We start from the raw sequence: 22,237 nt of genomic DNA on the forward strand, positions 1-22,237 counted from the left end.
AATACCAATTCAAATTTATCTGAATTGATGAAATTACCAACACAATTGATAAGTTCAATAAAAAACTATGCTGAGGGACAAAGATTTTACTACAGATTCTACAGCATATCCATGGAATTTTAGGATGAAAGATTATACTTTTCAACGATTAATTATATTTCGGTGGAAAAAATAAAAACTTTAAATGTCAACGCAATAGGAGTAGGCAAAAAACTTCTATTTTTAAATTCAAAATGGATTCAAACAAAAAGAGCATTGGGGATGAAGGTTTTATACAACATCCGTAAAAAATATTATGATGATAATTATAAAGTCCTCGATAGAGATATACATTGGGTTTTAATGACCAGAGAAAAATCGAAATCAATAGTCCTAAAAGAAAAAATTGCTGAATTTGAAATGCATCAATTTCACGCACCCCAAAAACATGGATCATGGCGTACAAATTTTTGAATCACAAGCACAACAAAAGAGATGATAAAGACAGCAGCACATCAATATCAGAAGAAATGTGAAATACAACTGTTAGAACAGCCGAAAGACAATAATGGAGCAGAAGGCGTAAGCACTTACGTCAAAATATTCGTCGGCATGAGACGATAAAATAATAATAAAAAAAAATGAATCACTTAGTCCACAAAAGAGAAAGGAACCTTATTCAGATAAGGGACAAAAAATAAATAGAAGATTTTTCAAGGAGACCTAAGAAGAAACAAATATTTGTAATTCTACCCCTCCTTGAATCTATAAAAAGAGCGTTAGAAATTAAAGAAAGACAGACAACATTTTCTTTACAACTTACAATCTTAGAAAAATGTTAGGTGTCTTAAATATGAGTGAGGTAAAACCTCTTCTCCTGTCAGGGAAAGATATCAAAGTAGCTTGTATGTAAGTACAAGGAAGATTTGATTAAAGTTTTTTTCTATGTAATATGTTTATGAAATAAAAAGTTTATTTCTATATTCTTCGTCTATCTCATATGTTAGTTATAAGTGAAGATTGCGATCTTTAGCATCAGCAGAGAAAAGACACTACAGTAGCCTTAGACTGAGCGTCGTAATAGGCTAACAGGTCTTTCATAGCCAGAAGGAGAAGTACTGTGGTACTGATACAACTAACATAGAAAGAAAACTCGAAAAGTATAAACATAAACTTTGTCTTTCATAAACTTATTATCATAAGAAAAAATGATTTTCTTATCTATTTTATGCATCCATACATTCTATGTGATACTAAGTATCTATAAGGATTAAATAATCATAAATTTTCTAAATTTAAATAAATCATCATGAGAGTGGTACAACCACAATTAAAGAAAATAAATAAAAGATATTGGGAAACAAAAGCTACCATAAAAACTCTTAATAGTGAAATATTAAAGATTGAAAACCGTATCTGGAAAAGTTATCTTTGGGAAAACGCAGATGTCTTTGAATTTGACATAATAAAAGAAGCTTTATATGAATCTTTGCACAAAGCTTGAATGTTAATAGAAACACAAATTTTTCTGTATAGAAATTGAAAGATTCTATTAAAGAAATTTATTCTTTACACAGTTTAATGGATAATTATACTATTTTTCTTGATGAAAAAATATTAATCACCATTTTAATGGTAATTAAATTAAATAAAGATTTGCAATAAATGATTTTTGAAAAAATCATAGATAACCTTAGTCAGGAACAATGGTCTATCCATGATTACTCATATGTAGATAATGATGATGAATTATACTATTTGTATGATGATGGTTATTTCACTGATTAAGTCAAATAAACTTCCGCAAATCCTATTTGCGAACAACACCCTTCAATGTGGTATCAGAGCCATATAATAGAATTAAAATACACTATAAGAAGACCTCGTAGAAATATTAAATCTTATAAAGAAATCAAAAGATCATTAAACAGACTTTATTTTGAATATAAAAGACTCAGTAATACAAAAGAAGATCTAATAAGATTAAATCACCTAATCACCATAATTTCTAGATTAAAATATAGATTGATTGGACATCTGAAATCCCAAGTGAATGTGAAATTCAAATTGGAAGAGCCCTAGAAATAGAAAGTTCAAATACTTCAATTCCAAGACTTTCAATAGAATATGAAAACAATTCCATATGAAAAAGTAATTATATGAGATTTATCAATAAAAACTCTAAAAACATTATTAAAGTTTCAGGAAGATTCTTTAATGGAAGCAACTGGCAAATCATCCTAATCCAGTCAGGATCTTCAGTAAACCATGTCAAGAAAAATATCCTAGACGGTTTAACCACTTATGAAGGTACCCCTTACCTTTATAAAACATTTGAAAAAAACAGCTACAACTGTTCAAAAATGATAAAATTATCAATTCAATTTGAATCAATTAGAATAACCGTGCCTTGTTATATTACAGATCATGAAAATGATTATAATATAATTTTGGGGGAACATTTCTAAACAGTTTGGATCAATATAATATCCAAAATGAAGGAATTGAAATAACCTTTGGAGAAAAAACTTGTTTTATCCCAAAAATTTAAATACCAAAAAAATCTCTTTTAGAGTAGCAATATTCGTAGAATTTACTACCTACGAAATAAGATTGACATCATGTGGTCATATCGATAACGGTTCTGAAGCTAGTTTTGCCAACTCTTTTTTAATATATATATATATATATATATATATATATATATTAAAAAAGAGTTGGCAAAACTAGCTTCAGAACCGTTATCGATATGACCACATGATGTCAATCTTATTTCGTAGGTAGTAAATTCTACGAATATTGCTACTCTAAAAGAGATTTTTTTGGTATTTAAATTTTTGGGATAAAACAAGTTTTTTCTCCAAAGGTTATTTCAATTCCTTCATTTTGGATATTATATTGATCCAAACTGTTTAGAAATGTTCCCCCAAAATTATATTATAATCATTTTCATGATCTGTAATATAACAAGGCACGGTTATTCTAATTGATTCAAATTGAATTGATAATTTTATCATTTTTGAACAGTTGTAGCTGTTTTTTTCAAATGTTTTATAAAGGTAAGGGGTACCTTCATAAGTGGTTAAACCGTCTAGGATATTTTTCTTGACATGGTTTACTGAAGATCCTGACTGGATTAGGATGATTTGCCAGTTGCTTCCATTAAAGAATCTTCCTGAAACTTTAATAATGTTTTTAGAGTTTTTATTGATAAATCTCATATAATTACTTTTTCATATGGAATTGTTTTCATATTCTATTGAAAGTCTTGGAATTGAAGTATTTGAACTTTCTATTTCTAGGGCTCTTCCAATTTGAATTTCACATTCACTTGGGATTTCAGATGTCCAATCAATCTATATTTTAATCTAGAAATTATGGTGATTAGGTGATTTAATCTTATTAGATCTTCTTTTGTATTACTGAGTCTTTTATATTCAAAATAAAGTCTGTTTAATGATCTTTTGATTTCTTTATAAGATTTAATATTTCTACGAGGTCTTCTTATAGTGTATTTTAATTCTATTATATGGCTCTGATACCACATTGAAGGGTGTTGTTCGCAAATAGGATTTGCGGAAGTTTATTTGACTTAATCAGTGAAATAACCATCATCATACAAATAGTATAATTCATCATCATTATCTACATATGAGTAATCATGGATAGACCATTGTTCCTGACTAAGGTTATCTATGATTTTTTCAAAAATCATTTATTGCAAATCTTTATTTAATTTAATTACCATTAAAATGGTGATTAATATTTTTTCATCAAGAAAAATAGTATAATTATCCATTAAACTGTGTAAAGAATAAATTTCTTTAATAGAATCTTTCAATTTCTATACAGAAAAATTTGTGTTTCTATTAACATTCAAGCTTTGTGCAAAGATTCATATAAAGCTTCTTTTATTATGTCAAATTCAAAGACATCTGCGTTTTCCCAAAGATAACTTTTCCAGATACGGTTTTCAATCTTTAATATTTCACTATTAAGAGTTTTTATGGTAGCTTTTGTTTCCCAATATCTTTTATTTATTTTCTTTAATTGTGGTTGTACCACTCTCATGATGATTTATTTAAATTTAGAAAATTTATGATTATTTAATCCTTATAGATACTTAGTATCACATAGAATGTATGGATGCATAAAATAGATAAGAAAATCATTTTTTCTTATGATAATAAGTTTATGAAAGACAAAGTTTATGTTTATACTTTTCGAGTTTTCTTTCTATGTTAGTTGTATCAGTACCACAGTACTTCTCCTTCTGGCTATGAAAGACCTGTTAGCCTATTACGACGCTCAGTCTAAGGCTACTGTAGTGTCTTTTCTCTGCTGATGCTAAAGATCGCAATCTTCACTTATAACTAACATATGAGATAGACGAAGAATATAGAAATAAACTTTTTATTTCATAAACATATTACATAGAAAAAAACTTTAATCAAATCTTCCTTGTACTTACATACAAGCTACTTTGATATCTTTCCCTGACAGGAGAAGAGGTTTTACCTCACTCATATTTAAGACACCTAACATTTTTCTAAGATTGTAAGTTGTAAAGAAAATGTTGTCTGTCTTTCTTTAATTTCTAACGCTCTTTTTATAGATTCAAGGAGGGGTAGAATTACAAATATTTGTTTCTTCTTAGGTCTCCTTGAAAAATCTTCTATTTATTTTTTGTCCCTTATCTGAATAAGGTTCCTTTCTCTTTTGTGGACTAAGTGATTCATTTTTTTTTATTATTATTTTATCGTCTCATGCCGACGAATATTTTGACGTAAGTGCTTACGCCTTCTGCTCCATTATTGTCTTTCGGCTGTTCTAACAGTTGTATTTCACATTTCTTCTGATATTGATGTGCTGCTGTCTTTATCATCTCTTTTGTTGTGCTTGTGATTCAAAAATTTGTACGCCATGATCCATGTTTTTGGGGTGCGTGAAATTGATGCATTTCAAATTCAGCAATTTTTTCTTTTAGGACTATTGATTTCGATTTTTCTCTGGTCATTAAAACCCAATGTATATCTCTATCGAGGACTTTATAATTATCATCATAATATTTTTTACGGATGTTGTATAAAACCTTCATCCCCAATGCTCTTTTTGTTTGAATCCATTTTGAATTTAAAAATAGAAGTTTTTTGCCTACTCCTATTGCGTTGACATTTAAAGTTTTTATTTTTTCCACCGAAATATAATTAATCGTTGAAAAGTATAATCTTTCATCCTAAAATTCCATGGATATGCTGTAGAATCTGTAGTAAAATCTTTGTCCCTCAGCATAGTTTTTTATTGAACTTATCAATTGTGTTGGTAATTTCATCAATTCAGATAAATTTGAATTGGTATTAACTCGATCCAGATATTTAAATTCAAATAATTTAGCTATGAAGCTAGGACTTCTACCAAGGAATACTGAAATTCTTGGATATATATGTTTTATTCCTAGAACTCCAAAAGTTTCTCCACTTTCACCTGATAGATTGTAAATTTGTCTTGTGAGTGTCATATATTCTTCCTTGATGAATTTTTTCGACTTGAAAAGAAGCAAATTTTTTTCCTGCAGAAGAGTGAGCATTTTTTTTCTCACTTATCAGAAGTTTTTTTAGTTTTCACTGATGATATTTTCATAGAGAGTTTTTCATGTGCTTGGCTTTTAGCTAGGTCCAAAAATTCAACCATCGGTATATCCGGGCTTACCGTCGAGATGTTTTTGGCACTATATACTAGTGGGATATCTCCTTCCACTTTGTTAGCAACTTTTGATCCATTAGATCTGGTATCCAGATGTTCACAGAGAAGTTGAAATTCTGTGATATTTTCAGCTTGACCAGTGTTAAGCTAATTTAGTTCATATTGTAATTTTCTCGCCTTTTCAGACAAGGTTGATAGTTCATCACGAATAAATAACATATTGTTTTTTTCACTTATGATTTCTTCAATGCCATTCATTCTTTGGAATATCCTATTGACCGACACCTGGGTTCTATTGTTGGACGTTTCTTGAAAGAAAATCTACAAAAACATTGTCAGATCCTTTAATATTTTCTATTTTAAAAGAATAGAATGGTAACAATACCTGTCATTTGTGTAATGTTCCATATTGTGGCTCTGAAGGTAATTTATTAAATATCAAACGTGATATTTATGTATTATCTATTTTTACAACAATAATTTTGATAATAAAAATGCGGAAAACTTTCGTATTCCTTTATTACCGCTAGTAATTTCACTGGTATATCTGCAGGTTTCATTTAAATCTGTTTGTAATAGTGCTCTCCAGTGATATTCGGAGGCATCTGTTTGTAAGACTAAATTATCTTCTGGTTCAAGTAGTTTTGAAAGCTTAGCATATTTTTCTTTTAATTTTTGAACACGAAGAATGTTCATTAATCCATCCGAATTGATTCGATTTTCGAATGAGTTTTTACGACGAATTTCTTTTCTTTGCAAAATCTAAGATAAATTCACCGCATATTATAAATAATCAAGAAATTTTTATCTCTCTTATTTTGTTATTAATTTATCATATATATCATTCATCATAATTCAAAATATATTTATTCATTTTTGAATTTAACTAAAATCATGCCCATCATCCCCGACTAAAAAAACATAAAAACTAACATAAAAAACTGCATTTAACACATGTCCACACTTCCATGGAGTCGGTAAAACGCTGTATATTAGTAACACACACACACACTCACTGCCTCGTGCTCTCTCTGTTGCCACTGCCAGAAAGCTCTCAAAAATTCCCCCAAATAGCAAAAGCAGAATCTACGCTACTCTGTGAGCCTTTCCCTTTTCTTTTCTTCCTTCAAACATTGCTTTATTTTCTCCTAAATTTTTAACATTTTCAGAAAAAAAATTCGGGGTTTTAAAAACATTTAATTAAAAGAAAAAAAAAGATCTCTTTTGTGTTTATTTGTAAGTAATCTATGTGGGTTTTATTCGTTTCTTAAGAATAATAGCTGTAATGCAGTTTGTTTGGCGAATTGTTTCTGGGTTTTAGTGTTTAGAAGTAATTGAATCCGTGAAGGTTTTTTTTATGAAACTGATTTTAGCTCTTTTTTTGGAATTACAGAGTAAAGGAAAAAGTTGAATGCTTTTGTGCTACTTCTTGCATGTGGAGTTCTTCTGTTTCAGTTTTGTAATTTTGGGTTTAGGGTTTAGAGGGAAATTGACTGAAAGGAGAATGTTAGTTTTCTGAAATCCCTAAAGTTGGCTGAAAGCACTTTATGGGGTTTCTTGAGTTGCAAAAGAAAATAAAGGATAATATTTTTGTTACTTATATTTTGAAGTAAGTGAATCCGAAAAGGGGGTTTTAGAAATAAGCTGATTTTAGCTGTTTTTGGAAGTGGAAATTTTTAAAATAAAGTTGAATGCTTTTCTGATACTTCTTGCATGTGGAGTTTTTGTGTTTTTGTTTTGCGTTTTTGGGTTTAGGGTTTAGGATTTAGAGGTGAATTGACTGAAATGATAAATATTAGTGTGATGAAATCCCTAAAATGAGCTGAAATCATTTCTTCAGCTACAAAAGAAAAAGAAAGGATTTTTTTTAATACTTAGAAGTAAGTGAATCAAACAAATTGTAGCTGTTTTCGGAAGTATAAAGTTAAAATTAATTTGAATACTTTTCTGATGCTTCCTGCATGTGAAGTTCTTGTGTTTGGGGTTTAGGGTTTAGAGGTGATTTGACTGAATTAATGAGTATTAGTGTGATGAAATTCATCCTCTCTACTTCACCTGTGGTAGTGGTATGGTCTGCGTACACTCTACCCTCCCCAGACCCTACTATGTGGGAAGACCCCACTATGTGGGAATACACTGGGTATGTTGTTGTTGTTGGAAGTAGAAGGTGAAGAAAAAGTTTAATGCTTGTCTGATACTTCTTGCATGTCGAGTTCTTCTGTTTCTGTTTCGTGTTTTGGGGTTTAGGGTTTAGAGTTGAATTGACTGAAATAATAAATATTAGCGTGATGAAATCCCTAAAACTAGCTGAACTTACTTTATGGGTTTTCTTGAGGTGCAAATGAAAAGAGAAGAAAATATTTTTATGTATGGTAGCTCATACTTTTAAGAAAATGTTGAAGGTATTTTGTGGGTTTTCTAGAGATGGAAAAAGAGAAGGAAAAGAACAGATCTTTTAATGGAGCTTATACATTTTATTCAACCTTTTATTTTCTGAAATGCTGGTGAATGTCTTGGATCTTCGAGGTTTTCAGTTTTTATGACTTGATGAACCAATGCTAAGAGTAAATTCTGGTTGAGCTTGTTTTCCTGTTTTTCTCTGTTGGCTCTCATAATAACTCCTAGGGTTTTTGGAATTCCTTGTTATTTCTTTAGAAGACATGAACCTTAGATATACTCCCGATATTCCAAGGAGAATATATTAATGCATCCAATTTTCAGTGTGAATATGTATCAATGCATCCAATTTTCAGTGTGAATATACAGTGATTCATTATCTTTTAAAAGTAGCATTACATATTCAAATGCTACATAAACCGTACTATAATTCACAGCCTTTCATTGTCTCTATAATTTTTTTAGCTTTATCTTCTCTAGAAATAGCTCAACTAGAGTGGAAGTGGGTTGTTGAAGACACAGTAAGGGAAAATTTCACCAAACAATTGCAGTTTTCGCCTGATTGACATTTGTTTAGTCTTTTGTTTTGTTGCTTTGTTCTGTTGTTCTAAATAAATCCATTTCTAGTTAGAGAGGATATTCATTTGGCCTTCTTGGAAGGACAATATTTCGTAGTTTCAGCTGGGCTATCTTAAGATTTTTAGCTGAGAGATCACGTTTACCATTACAGTTGGAAAAAAGTTAATATCAACTGATGGCCCTTTGATTTTGTCTTTGGAGCAGGTGTTTCATTCAGATGACAATTTCCGACTTCATGGAAGAAGTGGGATGTAGTAGTGGTAAAGAGAAGATATCAAATGGATCAGTGAGGATGGATTTTGATATTGATGATCTTTTTGAAGTAGACGATGATGATTGGGATGAGGACGACGGTGAGGATGAGGATGATAGCCATGATATGGTTTTAATGAAAGAGTTGGGTGAAGGTTTCTTGAAAAACTTCTGTAAAAAAGCAGCAACTGGTTTTTTTGAGAAGTATGGTTTAATCAATCACCAGATTAATTCATATAATGACTTCATCAACTATGGAATACAAAGGGTGTTTGACTCGGTCGGGGAGATCCATGTTGAACCAGGTTATGATCCATCAAAGAGAGGTGATGGTGATTGGAAGCATGCTTCTGTGAAATTTGGGAAAGTAACCCTTGAGCGGCCAAAGTTTTGGGCTGGGGAGAAGTTTTCTGTGGACGGTGGGAAAGAGTACCTGGACTTGTGGCCACGCCATGCTCGCCTTCAGAACATGACTTATTCTGCCAGGATTATGGTTGAGACTCATGTTCAGGTTAGGGAATGTTGTTTTTGTCTACTATTCAAAAAAAAAAAAAAGAGGATGTTTGCCTATCCTATAATCTTTAGTTTTATGTGTATCAAATTCTTTTTGTTATTTATATTCATTCATTTTTCTTATTATTCTCAAATTTGAATTGGCCAGATTGTAGGTTTTCTACTTTTTATGGTATAATCCTTGTATACAGGTGATTCTCTGCCGTAACATTAATAAAATATACTTCATTTTTTTTTGTATTAGCCAGCTGTGTTCTAAAATGATTGCATTGTGTTGTTCTTCCATAGAATAAGTGGTCATTTGACCATGAAAACAAAAAAACTTTTCACTTCATTTGGAATTTTCACAGTTGGAGTCGTGTTTTGGCCATACTTTTGCAATACATATTTAGAAATTAAATGTAAGTTTTAAAAAAACATGAAATATCTTTAAACATCAAATATAATTTAAATAAGGTTATTTTAAAAATAAAAAATTTAGGATAAATTTGAAAAAGAAAATTTTTAAAAAGTGAAAACACGATTTGGGTTTTTTTCAAATTTTCAAATACATCTTCAAGTTGTAGTTGGGATTTTTATGGAGAAAACACTGATGTTCAGATGAAGTGAAAACAATTTCAGGAAAAAGTGAAAAATTCTCATGGCCAACTGGGTTCTATGTTGCCAATCTTGTTGGTATCTCTTGAACAGTTCTTTGTTAAATGCATTGCCCATCCAACGGAAAGTAAGAAAATGGCCATCACAGAGGAAATAAGAGGCTCTGAGCTGCTTGTATCCTAATCCTTAATACTTGATGCCATCATTTATTTGAACTTCACAAAATTCAACCTTTATCTGGAGTACCACCGGTATTTGGAATATAATCCCTTCTCATCCATGTCATGCAATGACAGCCTTTTCCAGTTAACATTGATAACACATCCAACATGTTATTTATTTTCCTTTGTTAGTTTCTTATTCTTTTTAATAATTTCTTTGGCTGCACTTGTATATGATTTCAGGTGTATACAAAGAAGCTAGTTAGAAGTGACAAGTTCAAAACTGGGGTAGACCGGTTTGTGGACAAGGAGTGTGAGGTGGAAGATAAAAGGGATGTCTTGATTGGGAGAATCCCTGTGATGGTGAACTCAGAGTTGTGCTGGATGAATGGTGTTGAGAAGCCTGATTGTGAATTTGATCATGGGGGATACTTCATAGTCAAAGGGGCTGAAAAGGTAAGATCTTCCCGCTAGCACCTCACTCTTGCTGCCACCCTCTCTTCAACCTAAAGAGGGTATAGAAAACAAGACCACACAGTTGGTGTTTGTATATTTTTTATGCCCTAATGAGTCTTAAAGGGAAAATTAGAGATACTCTTCAAAGTACTGCTACATCAACCATTTTACTACACACACACAAAAAGCCCATTTTACTACACATCAACCTATCATAGCTCAAAATATTGGAATTTCACTCGTTAATGTTAGAATTTATGAGCCCAAATCGATTCGTAGTGTTGTACTAGTAATTGTTGTTGCCTGAATAGGTGTGTATTTTGACAGTCTTAACTTTTTGAAAATTCAGATAATTGCAACAGTTGTGTCCATATAATGGAAGATATGACAAGTTAGGATGAAAGAGAGGAGAAATTTTAACTTTCATCTTAGATATTTAACTAAGCATTTGATTAACTAAAGATACTGTTGAAGATTGATCTTATGAAGAAGAAGTTTATGTATCACTTTGCATAACATCCAACATTTTGGAGTTCAGAGTTCGAACTGATGAAACAGTTTTGTAGCATGCATGAACCTTTAGGAGGAAAGATGATGTGTCTCCATCATAATTTGATGTAGTTGGATGTTACATACTTTTAGTAAGAGAAGAACTCTGCTTTTGTAAGACAAGTTGCAAACAATCTGATAAAAAATTACTTGTCTTCTGTAAAAACGTAACGGCAGTCTAGGAATCATTTAGGAGCCCTAGATTTTGTATAATGTGTTGAATTCTCATGATCATGCTGCATGTTTAATACAAATTGCACAAGTATGTGGTGTATTTATTTATATGTTTTTCTGAAAGCACATAGTTGATAAGAATTTCGGCATTGTATATTTCTCCCCAAAACAAAAAGCTTTGACTTTGTATGAGGTGTTGAATCAGACTGTTGTATGCATGCCTTTTAATACAGGTACAGTTCTGAAAACCCATCAAGTCTAGTCTTGGTTTCTCTCTTTTAACCTTGGGACATAAATATGTTCAGTTCAAGAGTAAATGAATGTGAAAGAAAAAGTCAAATAGACAAGAAGCTACAAGGAAGTTGAACTTTTCATGAACTTTTTACATGACCTATATATATAGAGAGAAGTAGCGGAAGTACGATGGATCCTAGACCCGGACCCTGTATTATATGTGCAGCTTAAAAAAATTCTATTCTGGACCTAAAGTTATCAACTTTGCGTTCCATTAAGACACTAATATCTGATACATAATTTTGACGTCAACAACAAATATCTTTCCATAAATGACATAGAGCAGTTGAAGATCAGATTTCATTGTTAGGCAGGTAAGAGACTGATACTTTAAGTTCTTTTTTCTTTTTTAACCGTGATGTCTAGGCAAGCTTTTGCGCACCTCGACTAATTCCACGGGATACCTGTCACCTCCCAGCATCAAAAATACCAGGTAACTCTGTCCACCAAGGCTAGAACGGATGGGAAGTATAACCTAGCGTTTTTTGTCTCTACTGGGATTTGAACCTAGGACCTCATGCTCTCAGTCCACTTCATTGACCACTTGGCCACATCCTTGGGTGCAAAAAAGGGTTATTTAAGTTTATCAGATGGTTTTCCATGCTCTATGTCGTTCCTTAGATTGTGAATTTTGAAGTGCAAAAAAGGTGATGTAAACTCAAATGACTCCACTTATGAGCCTAAAGCTGAAGACAATGATCAAAGAAAAATCCACTGTGCTTGTTGAATAATACAGTTGTAATAGTTCATGGTTGAACGTTCTTTTACAGCATCATCTGCATAACTTGGCTGTTGGTGACAGTGAACCAACATTTTCGGTATAGTTAAAAAAATAACATTCTTTAGCTTCTGATGGCTTGGGAAGAAGGGGGGTATATGATGCACGAATGAGCTTGATGTATACTTTCACGACAACCGTTTTCTAACTTCTGGGGGAAGGAAGGAATCACTCACTGAGGCTGCTTCATGTCAATTCTATTTCATCTTAAATACGTGCATATGGAACTGGGATCAGATTAAGAACTGTAGAACAAAACTTCACGTTACCTTAGTTTGGAGACTTCTTCAAGCTGAGTAATGTAATCTTTTCCCTTGTCTGAGTACATAATACTCCTTTGTCCCAAAAGAATGACAAAGTACAATTTTGGGGAGTCAAATAGTTTGTTTTTTGACTACAAATTTCAAAAATTTTGTTTCGTGACTACAAGTTTCAAACATCCGCTAAATACTCTTAGCCAAAAAAAAAAAGTTATGGTTTGAGTACTTATTATCTCGTTTTTCAATTTGTAGGAGTAATATTTATTTTACTCTATAATAGAAGAGTGAATAGAAAGCAGCTTACGCTCAGTCAATGGTCTGTTCGGAATTTTTCCTTGATAAATTACCTGTCAAAATTGTGGGGTTCTTTGTTTTTTTCCATTTTAAGCCAGTGTTCGTTCTTGAGAAATGAGAAGAAAGCCACTAAAAGAGACCGGGTCATGTTTTTATATATGGGCTTAGTTAATTGGCGTTTTCTTAGTAATTGCTATGATTCTTTACTATCTTCTTTTATCACTAAAAAAAGAGAATGGATACTTCATGTCGAAAATTAAATGTGTCCGGCTCTTGTACTCCGTATCCACCATTCTTTTTTGGAATTGAAGGAATATGTCACTTTGGCATGCATTCTGCACTTGTGCTATTAGTATAGTGATACAGAAAATTATTTAATCTTTTTGGCAAATTTTAGAAGTAAATTCCCTATTGCAGTTCTTTATCGATTGAAACCTCCTGCAATTTCCATTTCAGACCTTCATTGCACAGGAGCAGCTTTGTTTAAAAAGACTCTGGGTGTCAAACAATCCCACTTGGATGGTTGGATATCGCCCAGGTGAAAAAAGGAAGAGAGTCTATGTTAAACTGACTGAGACCTTGAAACTTGAGCACATTAAGGGAGGAGAAAAAGCCCTCAGTGTGTACATCTTGGCAGAAATGCCAATTTGGATCTTGTTCTTTGCTCTAGGTGTATCCTCTGACAAGGAGGTAGTAAATTTAATTGATGTGGATATTGAAGATACTAGAATCGTCAATATACTAGTAGCTTCTATCCATGAGGCTGATAAGAATTGTGAGGATTTCAGGAAGGGGAAAAAGGCTCTTGCTTTTGTTGATAGACTTATAAAGAGTTGTAAATTTCCACCTCAAGAATCTGTTGAGGAATGCATAAAAGCATACCTGTTCCCTAATCTTAGTGGTTTCAAGCAGAAGGCTCGCTTCCTTGGCTATATGGTAAAATGCCTCGTGCACTCTTTCATTGGTCGCAGAAAGGTTGAGAACAGAGATGATTTTCGAAACAAGAGATTGGAGCTGGCTGGTGAGCTCCTTGAACGAGAGCTCAGGGCACACATTAAACATGCCGAGAGGCGTATGGTGAAGGCAATGCAAAGAGATCTTTATGGAGATCGACAAGTGCAGCCAATTGAGCACTACTTGGATGCATCAATAATTACCAATGGTCTCTCCAGGGCCTTTTCCACTGGACATTGGTGTCACCCTTACAAGAGAATGGAGAGGGTTTCCGGTGTAGTTGCAACTCTTAGACGAACAAATCCATTGCAAATGACTGCTGATATGAGGAAAACGCGTCAGCAGGTTACATACACCGGGAGGGTTGGCGATGCTAGATATCCGTAAGTGTTTCTAAATTTATATTAACCATTTCTTTTTGTGCTTTCCATTAGCAAAATTGGTGACTTCATTTGTCTCGCTTCCTGATCGTTGGTTGTTCTGTCATATTTTTTGGTATTTTGTTTCTGTTTTGTTTAGCTTAAGTATGATAATCTAATGTTTGTTAAAAATAACTTATGCAGACATCCTTCTCACTGGGGAAAAGTATGTTTTCTATCTACCCCAGATGGAGAAAATTGTGGCCTGGTGAAAAATTTGGCTAGTATGGGTCTTGTCAGCACAATTGTTTTGAAGCCACTTCTTGAGACCTTGTTCCGGTGTGGAATGCAAAAGTTAGTAGACGATAGTGCCACCTCACTCCACGGAAAGCAAAAGGTACTACTAGACGGGGAGTGGGTTGGAGTATGTGAAGATTCTGCACTCTTTGTTTCAAAGCTAAGACGTAAGCGCCGCAGGAATGAAGTGCCACACCAGGTTGGCTCATGATCATTTTCATTTAATTATGTGCAGTAGAATCATGGAACCTTTCTGTTGAATATTATTTATATTGCAACTTTGTTCATTGATCCACCAAAAGGCGATTAATTCATTAGTTCATTAGAAGGCGATTATAAAACTATTAACCAAATGTAGACTCATGTTTTTCTCTTTGTTCCTGAAAAAGATGTGAGTTTTGTGGTAAACTTTTGTATTCTGGTAAATCCATGTAGGTTGTGCCTCTTTCCTCCAATAGTGACCTGAACTCCCAACCTCTTGGTTGAAGTAGAGGGTCTACCTTTAGAACAACCCTCTCTCGTCATTGACGAGTTTCCTTAAATGGAAATAACCTTAAATACGACGGTTCTCTATTACATAACCTTTATCACAAATTTGGCAATTGATTTGATGTTTTCTTCTAACACACTAATAGATATACCATGCGAGTTAAAATCATGGAAGTTGATGAAGCTTCTTGACTATGGAAATTTGACTCGATACCTTTTTCATTAGCACTGGATCTGCTGTGAAAAGTCTCCTTTTACATGGATATTAAAAATTCAGTCTAGTATATTGTTGTTGAGGAGACGTTGTATGTTGTCATATCAGCTCTGTAAATTTGATACTCATACACTGAACAATCAAAATTTTTCTTCTAGGTTGAAGTTAAGAGAGATGAGCTGCAGGGTGAAGTTCGCATATTTTCTGATGCAGGAAGGATTCTGCGCCCTCTTCTTGTTGTTTCAAATCTAAAGAAAATCAAAGCTTTGAAAGGGGGAGATTATGGCTTTCAATCTCTTCTGGACAATGGGATTATTGAGCTCATAGGACCCGAAGAAGAAGAAGATTGTCGAACTGCATGGGGAGTTGAATACATCTTAAAAGCAGATAAAGAGGACCCACCTGCTAAGTATACACATTGTGAGTTGGACATGTCATTGCTATTAGGTTTGAGCTGTGGTATTATCCCATTTGCAAACCATGATCATGCTAGGAGGGTCCTCTATCAATCCGAGAAGCACTCCCAGCAGGCAATTGGGTTTTCGACAGTGAATCCAAATATTAGAGTTGATACGAATACACATCAACTGTATTATCCTCAGAGGCCACTTTTCCGGACAATGTTGGCAGATTCCCTTGGAAAACCAAAATGTGCTCGTTCGCAGAAAGGAATGCTTCCACGGCCTGAATACTTCAATGGGCAATGTGCTATTGTTGCAGTAAATGTTCACCTTGGCTATAACCAAGAAGATTCATTGGTTATGAATCGTGCTTCACTGGAGCGTGGAATGTTCCGATCTGAGCATGTTAGGAGCTACAAGGCTGACGTCGACAATAAGGAAGCTGTTGCTAAGAAGCTAAAGATTGAGGACTCTGTCAACTTTGGGAAAACCCAGAGTAAAATTGGACGAGTGGACAGCCTAGATGATGATGGTTTTCCATTCATTGGGGCAAATCTCCAGAGCGGAGATATCATAATTGGGAAATATTCTGAATCAGGGTCTGATCACAGTATCAAGCTGAAGCATACGGAAAGGGGCATGGTTCAGAAGGTTTTGCTCTCTGCTAATGATGAAGGGAAGAATTTTGCTGTCGTATCTCTCAGACAAGTAAGATACCCAATATTGTACTTACATGACTCTCTATTTCTGTATAGAACTTCTGATTTAAGATGCAGGTTTATGAGAAACATTTCTTTATTTAAAAGGCCATATTAAGTCTTTGGAAAACTGTTCGCAGGCAATTTAGCTAGCTTCTTAAAATACTTGCACTTCATGGGATACAAGGTCTCCTATTCATACATCTGTGCTTGCCTTCATACAGTTAATTACAAAATTATCTATTTTTGAAACAGGAGTTAAAATTGTAGATCTTTTAGCCCCTTAGCGCCTTGTAATTCGGGGGTGCTGGAGTGGGCAAAACAGTACTCATTATGGAATTGATTAACAATATGCTAAAGAACTTTATAAGTTCCCAAAAATTGAAGATACAGATCGGGAAATTGAGTTTCAATCTTCACGATAATAGGAGAACAGATGCTATGTACTGTGTTCAAAAAGACCATATATGTGCCTTGAAGGCTTGAACCATCTTATTAATGAACACATTGAAAGACTAGCCACTGAACTGAAACAAAGATGATTTATCTATAAGTAGCAGTACTAGACTATGCTGAAGCTTCGAAGCTAGAAGCCATTTTAGAATACATTTTATACTCTTAAGAGTTTGCAAGAAAGCCTAATCACATATTTTTGTTTTACTTATGGTGTAAACTGGAACAAGTAAATGCATTTTCCGAAAAAGAAAAAAACATTGGTATGTGTAAATGAGGTTGAATCTGTGCTACAGATGTCAGAATCCCTACAGGACTAGATAGGGAATACTTTTGTTGTTTTGCTTTTACTAGTACAGTTCCTGTCGCACATGTTTAGTGCTGCTTTATCCATAAAATTACTTTTCCTTCTCAAAAAAAAAAGTTAGCAAACAAAGCTGTTAGCAGTAAGCAGTATGTTTCTGTGTTATGATTCAAATATACATGTGAAAAAGTTGGTCACGTCCTATCCATCTTTATGTTTTCTTCCACCCTGTTCTTCTTCGTGTGTATACCTGGAACATAATGCTAATCTTATATTCTTGTACACTGTGCAGGTTCGTTCTCCATGTCTTGGAGACAAGTTCTCCAGCATGCATGGACAAAAGGGTGTCCTTGGATTTCTGGAATCTCAGGAAAACTTTCCTTTTACAGTTCAGGGGATTGTTCCAGATATTGTAATCAATCCCCATGCATTTCCTTCAAGGCAAACCCCTGGTCAGCTGCTAGAAGCCTCTTTGGGGAAGGGCATTGCCCTAGGTGGTGGTCAAAAATATGCCACCCCCTTCTCCACTTTATCAGTTGATGCCATAATGGATCAACTTCATGCGTAAGATATCCGAAAGCTGTATCCTTTTTCATAATTCCATATTTTTGTGCCAACCAGTTGTGCTGTGTTTGTTTTGTTGTATTCAGTTGTGAATTCTGGTGATTTGTCATTGATTATTAAATACTATATAACCTGCAGGAGAGGATTCTCAAGATGGGGAAACGAGAGAGTTTACAACGGTCGGACGGGTGAAATGGTTCATTCCCTGATTTTCATGGGCCCAACATTCTACCAACGCCTCATCCATATGGCTGAAGACAAGGTGAAATTCCGTAACACTGGGCCTGTCCATCCCCTTACTCGCCAACCTGTGGCAGACAGAAAACGCTTTGGTGGAATTAAGTTTGGTGAAATGGAACGCGACTGTCTTATAGCTCATGGCGCTGCAGCAAATCTGCATGAACGCCTTTTCACACTCAGTGACTCCTCCCAGATGCACATCTGTGGTAAGTGCAAAAACATGGCAAATGTAATCCAGAGATCTGTGCAAGGTGGTAAGGTAAGGGGTCCGTTTTGCCGGTTCTGTGAGTCAGTCGAAGATATAGTGAAAGTTAATGTGCCATATGGTGCAAAGTTGTTGTGCCAGGAGCTCTTCAGCATGGGCATATCTCTCAAGTTTGACACTGAGATTTGCTAGTTCCTGATTAAGTTTCATCTTCTAGATTACACTAATGATGCTGACACGTTGGTGAAGTTGTTGATGGCGAACGCTCTATCTGTTTGCATAAGAAAATCCTCTCTTGTATCCTGAGCTTCCTGGTTATCAGGTTGTGGCAAACACTGTTTTCTGTAGATATGTCTAGTGTTGATGGCAGAAGAGAATTGTCTCTTGTATTTGAATCCTGTTGGTTATCAGGTTTGAAAAAGTGTGTTTCGTTTAGACATTCACCCCCCGCCCCCCAGTTCTCTCTCTCTCACACACACGCACGCTCACACACATACATGCTGAATTGCTTGCTTGCTGTGGCAGGGAATTGATTTCGATGCAAAAGGGTAAATAACACACGATAGAAGTAGTAGCAAGTATGCTGTATTGCTGTGGTCATACTTTTGACGTGTCACTTGTCTTGTTTGGTTTCAGATTAAAATTGTTCTTGACTATAACAATTAGATTTGATTGAATAAGTAGCTCTATTAAAGTAATTATTAGTTGTTACCTCTAGAAGTGATGGAAGAAAGAAGTGGTGGAAGTAGTACAGAGTAGCCAAATGCTGATAGAGATTGACGTACTGATTAGTTAGAAACACAATGAATTTCAGGTAAAATAATCCAAACCAGCAAGAGTGCCGTCCCCCTCCCCCAAACAACTATTTACTCGGTTCAGCCCGGTGGGGTGAAATGGGGCATTTGAGTGGTAAGTTCCACAGTGGTGGTTAGACCTAGTTGGCCCGTAAAGAAAGCACACGTTCAAACGTTATGCGTAGATGAATGCACGTGCATACTAAGAGAGACAAGACTAAAAACAAAGTTATATAGGACAAGGTGGGAGTGTCACAAAAAAGATTAGGGAAGCAAGATTGAGATGATTCAGCCATGTGAAGAGGGAGTGCGCGGAGGTGTGAGAGTTGGCTATAGCAGTTTTTAGGAAAAGTAGAGATAAACTAAAGAAAAGCTCAGGAGATGTGATCAAGACATGGCACATTCCTCAACATACCAAGGAAAAGTAGAGATAAACTAAAGAAAAGCTCAATCAAACAAGACATGGCACATTCCTCAACATATCTTTGATAGGAAGGTCTAGGTTTGGAGGTTGTACTTCAATTGCTTTGTTTAACTTCTTGTCATTATTTTTCTTTCTACCTTCTTTGATTGCACTCTTTTGAGCCGACGGTCTATCGAAAACAACCTCTATCCCACAAAGATAGGGCCTATCATGTCTGCGTACATCTTAGCCTCCCCTAGGTTATATTACACACTCTATATTAATTATTGTTGTATGTTTTGACCAGTCTAAATTCAGTCCACCAATTTGACACTATTAATTTCTTGTACCAGATCCAGCATCTTCTCCATTTTGGAATTGTATATGCTATTTTACCATTCAATTTTACCATTCAAATGGAGAGATTCAAAGGTTAAGACTGAAAGGATTAGTGAATGGAGACATCCTTGGAGGTAAACATGTATAGAAGGGACAAATTTACAAAGAGATAAATTAAAATGAGTTCTCAATATAATGAAAAGAATATATATGGAAACGAAATAAACATAAGCTAGATGCCTAGATCTAATAGCAAACAAAAGAATTTCTTCTACAACCGCAAACTATATATGTTCAATTATGTAGGACAAAATGTGGTGGCATTTGGTTTTGCTAGTATGTTAAAATCCCAGAATTTCCCTTTAGAAGAAACCAAATTAGTGTCACATAAGAATTCCCAAGAAAACCATTTCTCAATCATTCTATCAACATCATGTACCAACACATGAGTCCCATTCTTGTTCTTGCTTCTTCTTGCTACTACACCAGCAATATAAATTGCAGCCATTCTTCCTGGTGTTTCTGGTTTATCTCCATCTGGTCCATCCACAATCACCAAATCCCACTTCACTTCATACACTTCCTTAGGTACATTTGTCACAAGTGAAATAAATTTGCACTTCCTTGATGAATTACTATGCAGATCATGTTTGGCACTATCAGTAGCTGATATGTAGCAGTCTTTCTGGTTCTGTCTAGCATGTTTTAAAATCTTGTATGCGTTTTTAGCAACTGTCTGATACTCGACTCTGTGAATCCGAGTGTTGTTAGTATTACTCGTGGAGTTACTAGCCTTGATCTTCGCGGCGTTGTCCTCAAGAAAGACAGTGATTCCACCCTTGTTGATGTTTGAAATTTGATAAGAGTATTGCGTTTCAAGCCCGAAAACAAGAATATTGCAGGGTGATTTTCGCGATACAAGATCATAGAGAAAGTTGATTTCTTTCTCCTCGAGGAGATTGTGGGGGTGTTCAACTATAGACAAGGCGGAGAAAATCGGAGAGGAATATGAAGTAAGTAGACAAATCTTGACTAGTCTGAGTATGGAAGCAAATGATAAGATGAAAACAAGAAGTGGGATTATGTTTCTTTTTGTAAATTTCATAGCTCTATAGTACTTGTGTAAAAGAGTCTTTTTTAGACGAGTTTTTGGTGAGAAAAGAAGAAAAGGGAAAGCAATTTCAGAAGGGGGCATTGTGTACTTTTCTCATGTCACTATTTTCTACCTAAAGAGAGGCTTTTAATAATTTGAGTGACATGTGTTAATTTCCTTTCTGAATTTTCTTGAGTGAAGATGAAGGAATGATAGTTTCTTTAGTTTGAAGCGTTTGCTTTCTTTTTTACTTCTTGCCGAGAGTTTGTCGGAAACAGCCTTTCTACCCAACAAGGTAGTGGAAAGGTTTGTGTATACGCTACTACTTTTCCAGATATCATTTGTGAGATTATACTGTTGTTTTTCTTTTTCTTCTTGATTAGCTGTCACAATTTTCAGTATCTACTAAATTGAGTATCTTTTGTAACTGTTGTTAGTGATGTAGGTGTGATCAATCATTGTGAATGATGGGTACTCTTTGTTTAAGAAGTTGGGTCACCAAATTTCGTCTATTTTTGCAATACCTTGTTGGGGGTCATTTGCACTGTTGCCCTTATTTTGTGCTGGTCTTTTCACGAGACATAAGTTTATATTTTCGTATCATATATAGCACAAGTTATGTCCAGACATGGCTTCAATTTCTAAAGATGCCTAAAAGACCAAAATGAAGGACAAATCCATTTAAAGGGAACCTTCTAGGTACTATTTTGTCATCGTTTGGTGAATATGAGTGATATTAAAGAAAAAGCTATCTATTACTCTGATATAAACAAGCATCTAACACCGCATGCGGTCTCTAAGTTCATTTAAAGAGAGTAAAGTACCAAAAACACCAGTTCTAACTAAGTTCATCCATCTACCAACAATTTCAACTAAACACTAGAAAATGATTTTAGCAAAAGCATTTTTTTTTTTCCCTACACCAAAGCACCTAAGGTTCATGCTCTTCAACTCGAATAGCATTATTCTTTAACATACTTATTACTGATAATTAGAGACAAACAAAACTTCAAAGCTGAGATGATAAAGGGAGAATCAACAAAAATGGTCTTTTGTTGAACGTGTAGCTTCATGCATTTTGGTTGTTGATGGAGAAGAAAACCCGCGACGAGTTGTAAAATACAGTATTATGGAGAAATCACATTTCAAATGTCCTCAAATTTTCATACAATAAGACACAAAGGGGTAATCTGATTAACTCATAACACACGGTAACGTGAGAGATTATCAACTGGGTTATTTGTATGGATGCTTTGATTGATCTAAGATCTGTCCCTCTACTATAAATTACTTCTCGGTACTATAGGCACCTCCAAAGTAACACCAAAAATTTCAATTTGAAGACCAATAAAACCATATAAAGTAACACAATCGGAAGAGAGAATGCCTAAAGATGTCATGACATAGGTAGTGGGGTGGGGGATTTCACTGTATTTTTGCTGGA

At 34.4% G+C, this 22,237-nt stretch overlaps 2 protein-coding genes across 3 annotated transcripts; one reads left to right on the forward strand and one right to left on the reverse strand.

Annotated features, from left to right (window-relative positions):
- The first annotated feature begins 6,621 nt into the window (after positions 1-6,621).
- On the forward strand, positions 6,622-18,599 carry LOC124895608 (DNA-directed RNA polymerases IV and V subunit 2-like). Of its 2 annotated transcripts, none has more exons than XM_047406048.1 (8): positions 6,622-6,780; positions 8,863-9,421; positions 10,425-10,637; positions 13,443-14,323; positions 14,504-14,795; positions 15,458-16,408; positions 17,448-17,719; positions 17,858-18,599. In XM_047406048.1, exons 2-8 carry the CDS (start codon positions 8,876-8,878, stop codon positions 18,354-18,356), a joined length of 3,654 nt encoding a protein of 1,217 aa, XP_047262004.1. In that variant the 5' UTR covers positions 6,622-6,780; positions 8,863-8,875; the 3' UTR covers positions 18,357-18,599. The 2 variants fall into 2 exon arrangements, with proteins under 2 accessions (XP_047262004.1, XP_047262005.1); XM_047406049.1 differs by lacking the exon at positions 6,622-6,780 and adding an exon at positions 6,900-6,918.
- Positions 18,600-19,998: 1,399 nt separating this feature from the next.
- LOC124895612 (probable methyltransferase At1g27930) lies at positions 19,999-20,895 on the reverse strand. The gene has a single exon (XM_047406055.1). The coding sequence runs from the start codon at positions 20,893-20,895 to the stop codon at positions 19,999-20,001; it is 897 nt and encodes a 298-aa protein (XP_047262011.1).
- Positions 20,896-22,237: the final 1,342 nt, after the last annotated feature.

This window comes from Capsicum annuum, unplaced genomic scaffold (assembly GCF_002878395.1).
Source record: "Capsicum annuum cultivar UCD-10X-F1 unplaced genomic scaffold, UCD10Xv1.1 ctg83241, whole genome shotgun sequence".
Lineage (NCBI taxonomy): Eukaryota > Viridiplantae > Streptophyta > Magnoliopsida > Solanales > Solanaceae > Capsicum > Capsicum annuum.

Coding starts and splice junctions, on each gene's coding strand:
- LOC124895608 (XM_047406048.1), top strand. CDS start 8,876: ATGACAATTTCCGACTTCATGGAAGAAGTGGGATGTAGTAGTGGTAAA. Junction 14,796..15,457: donor GGAATGAAGTGCCACACCAG/GTTGGCTCATGA, acceptor TTTTTCTTCTAG/GTTGAAGTTAAGAGAGATGA. Junction 17,720..17,857: donor ATAATGGATCAACTTCATGC/GTAAGATATCCG, acceptor TATAACCTGCAG/GAGAGGATTCTCAAGATGGG.
- LOC124895612 (XM_047406055.1), bottom strand. CDS start 20,895: ATGCCCCCTTCTGAAATTGCTTTCCCTTTTCTTCTTTTCTCACCAAAA.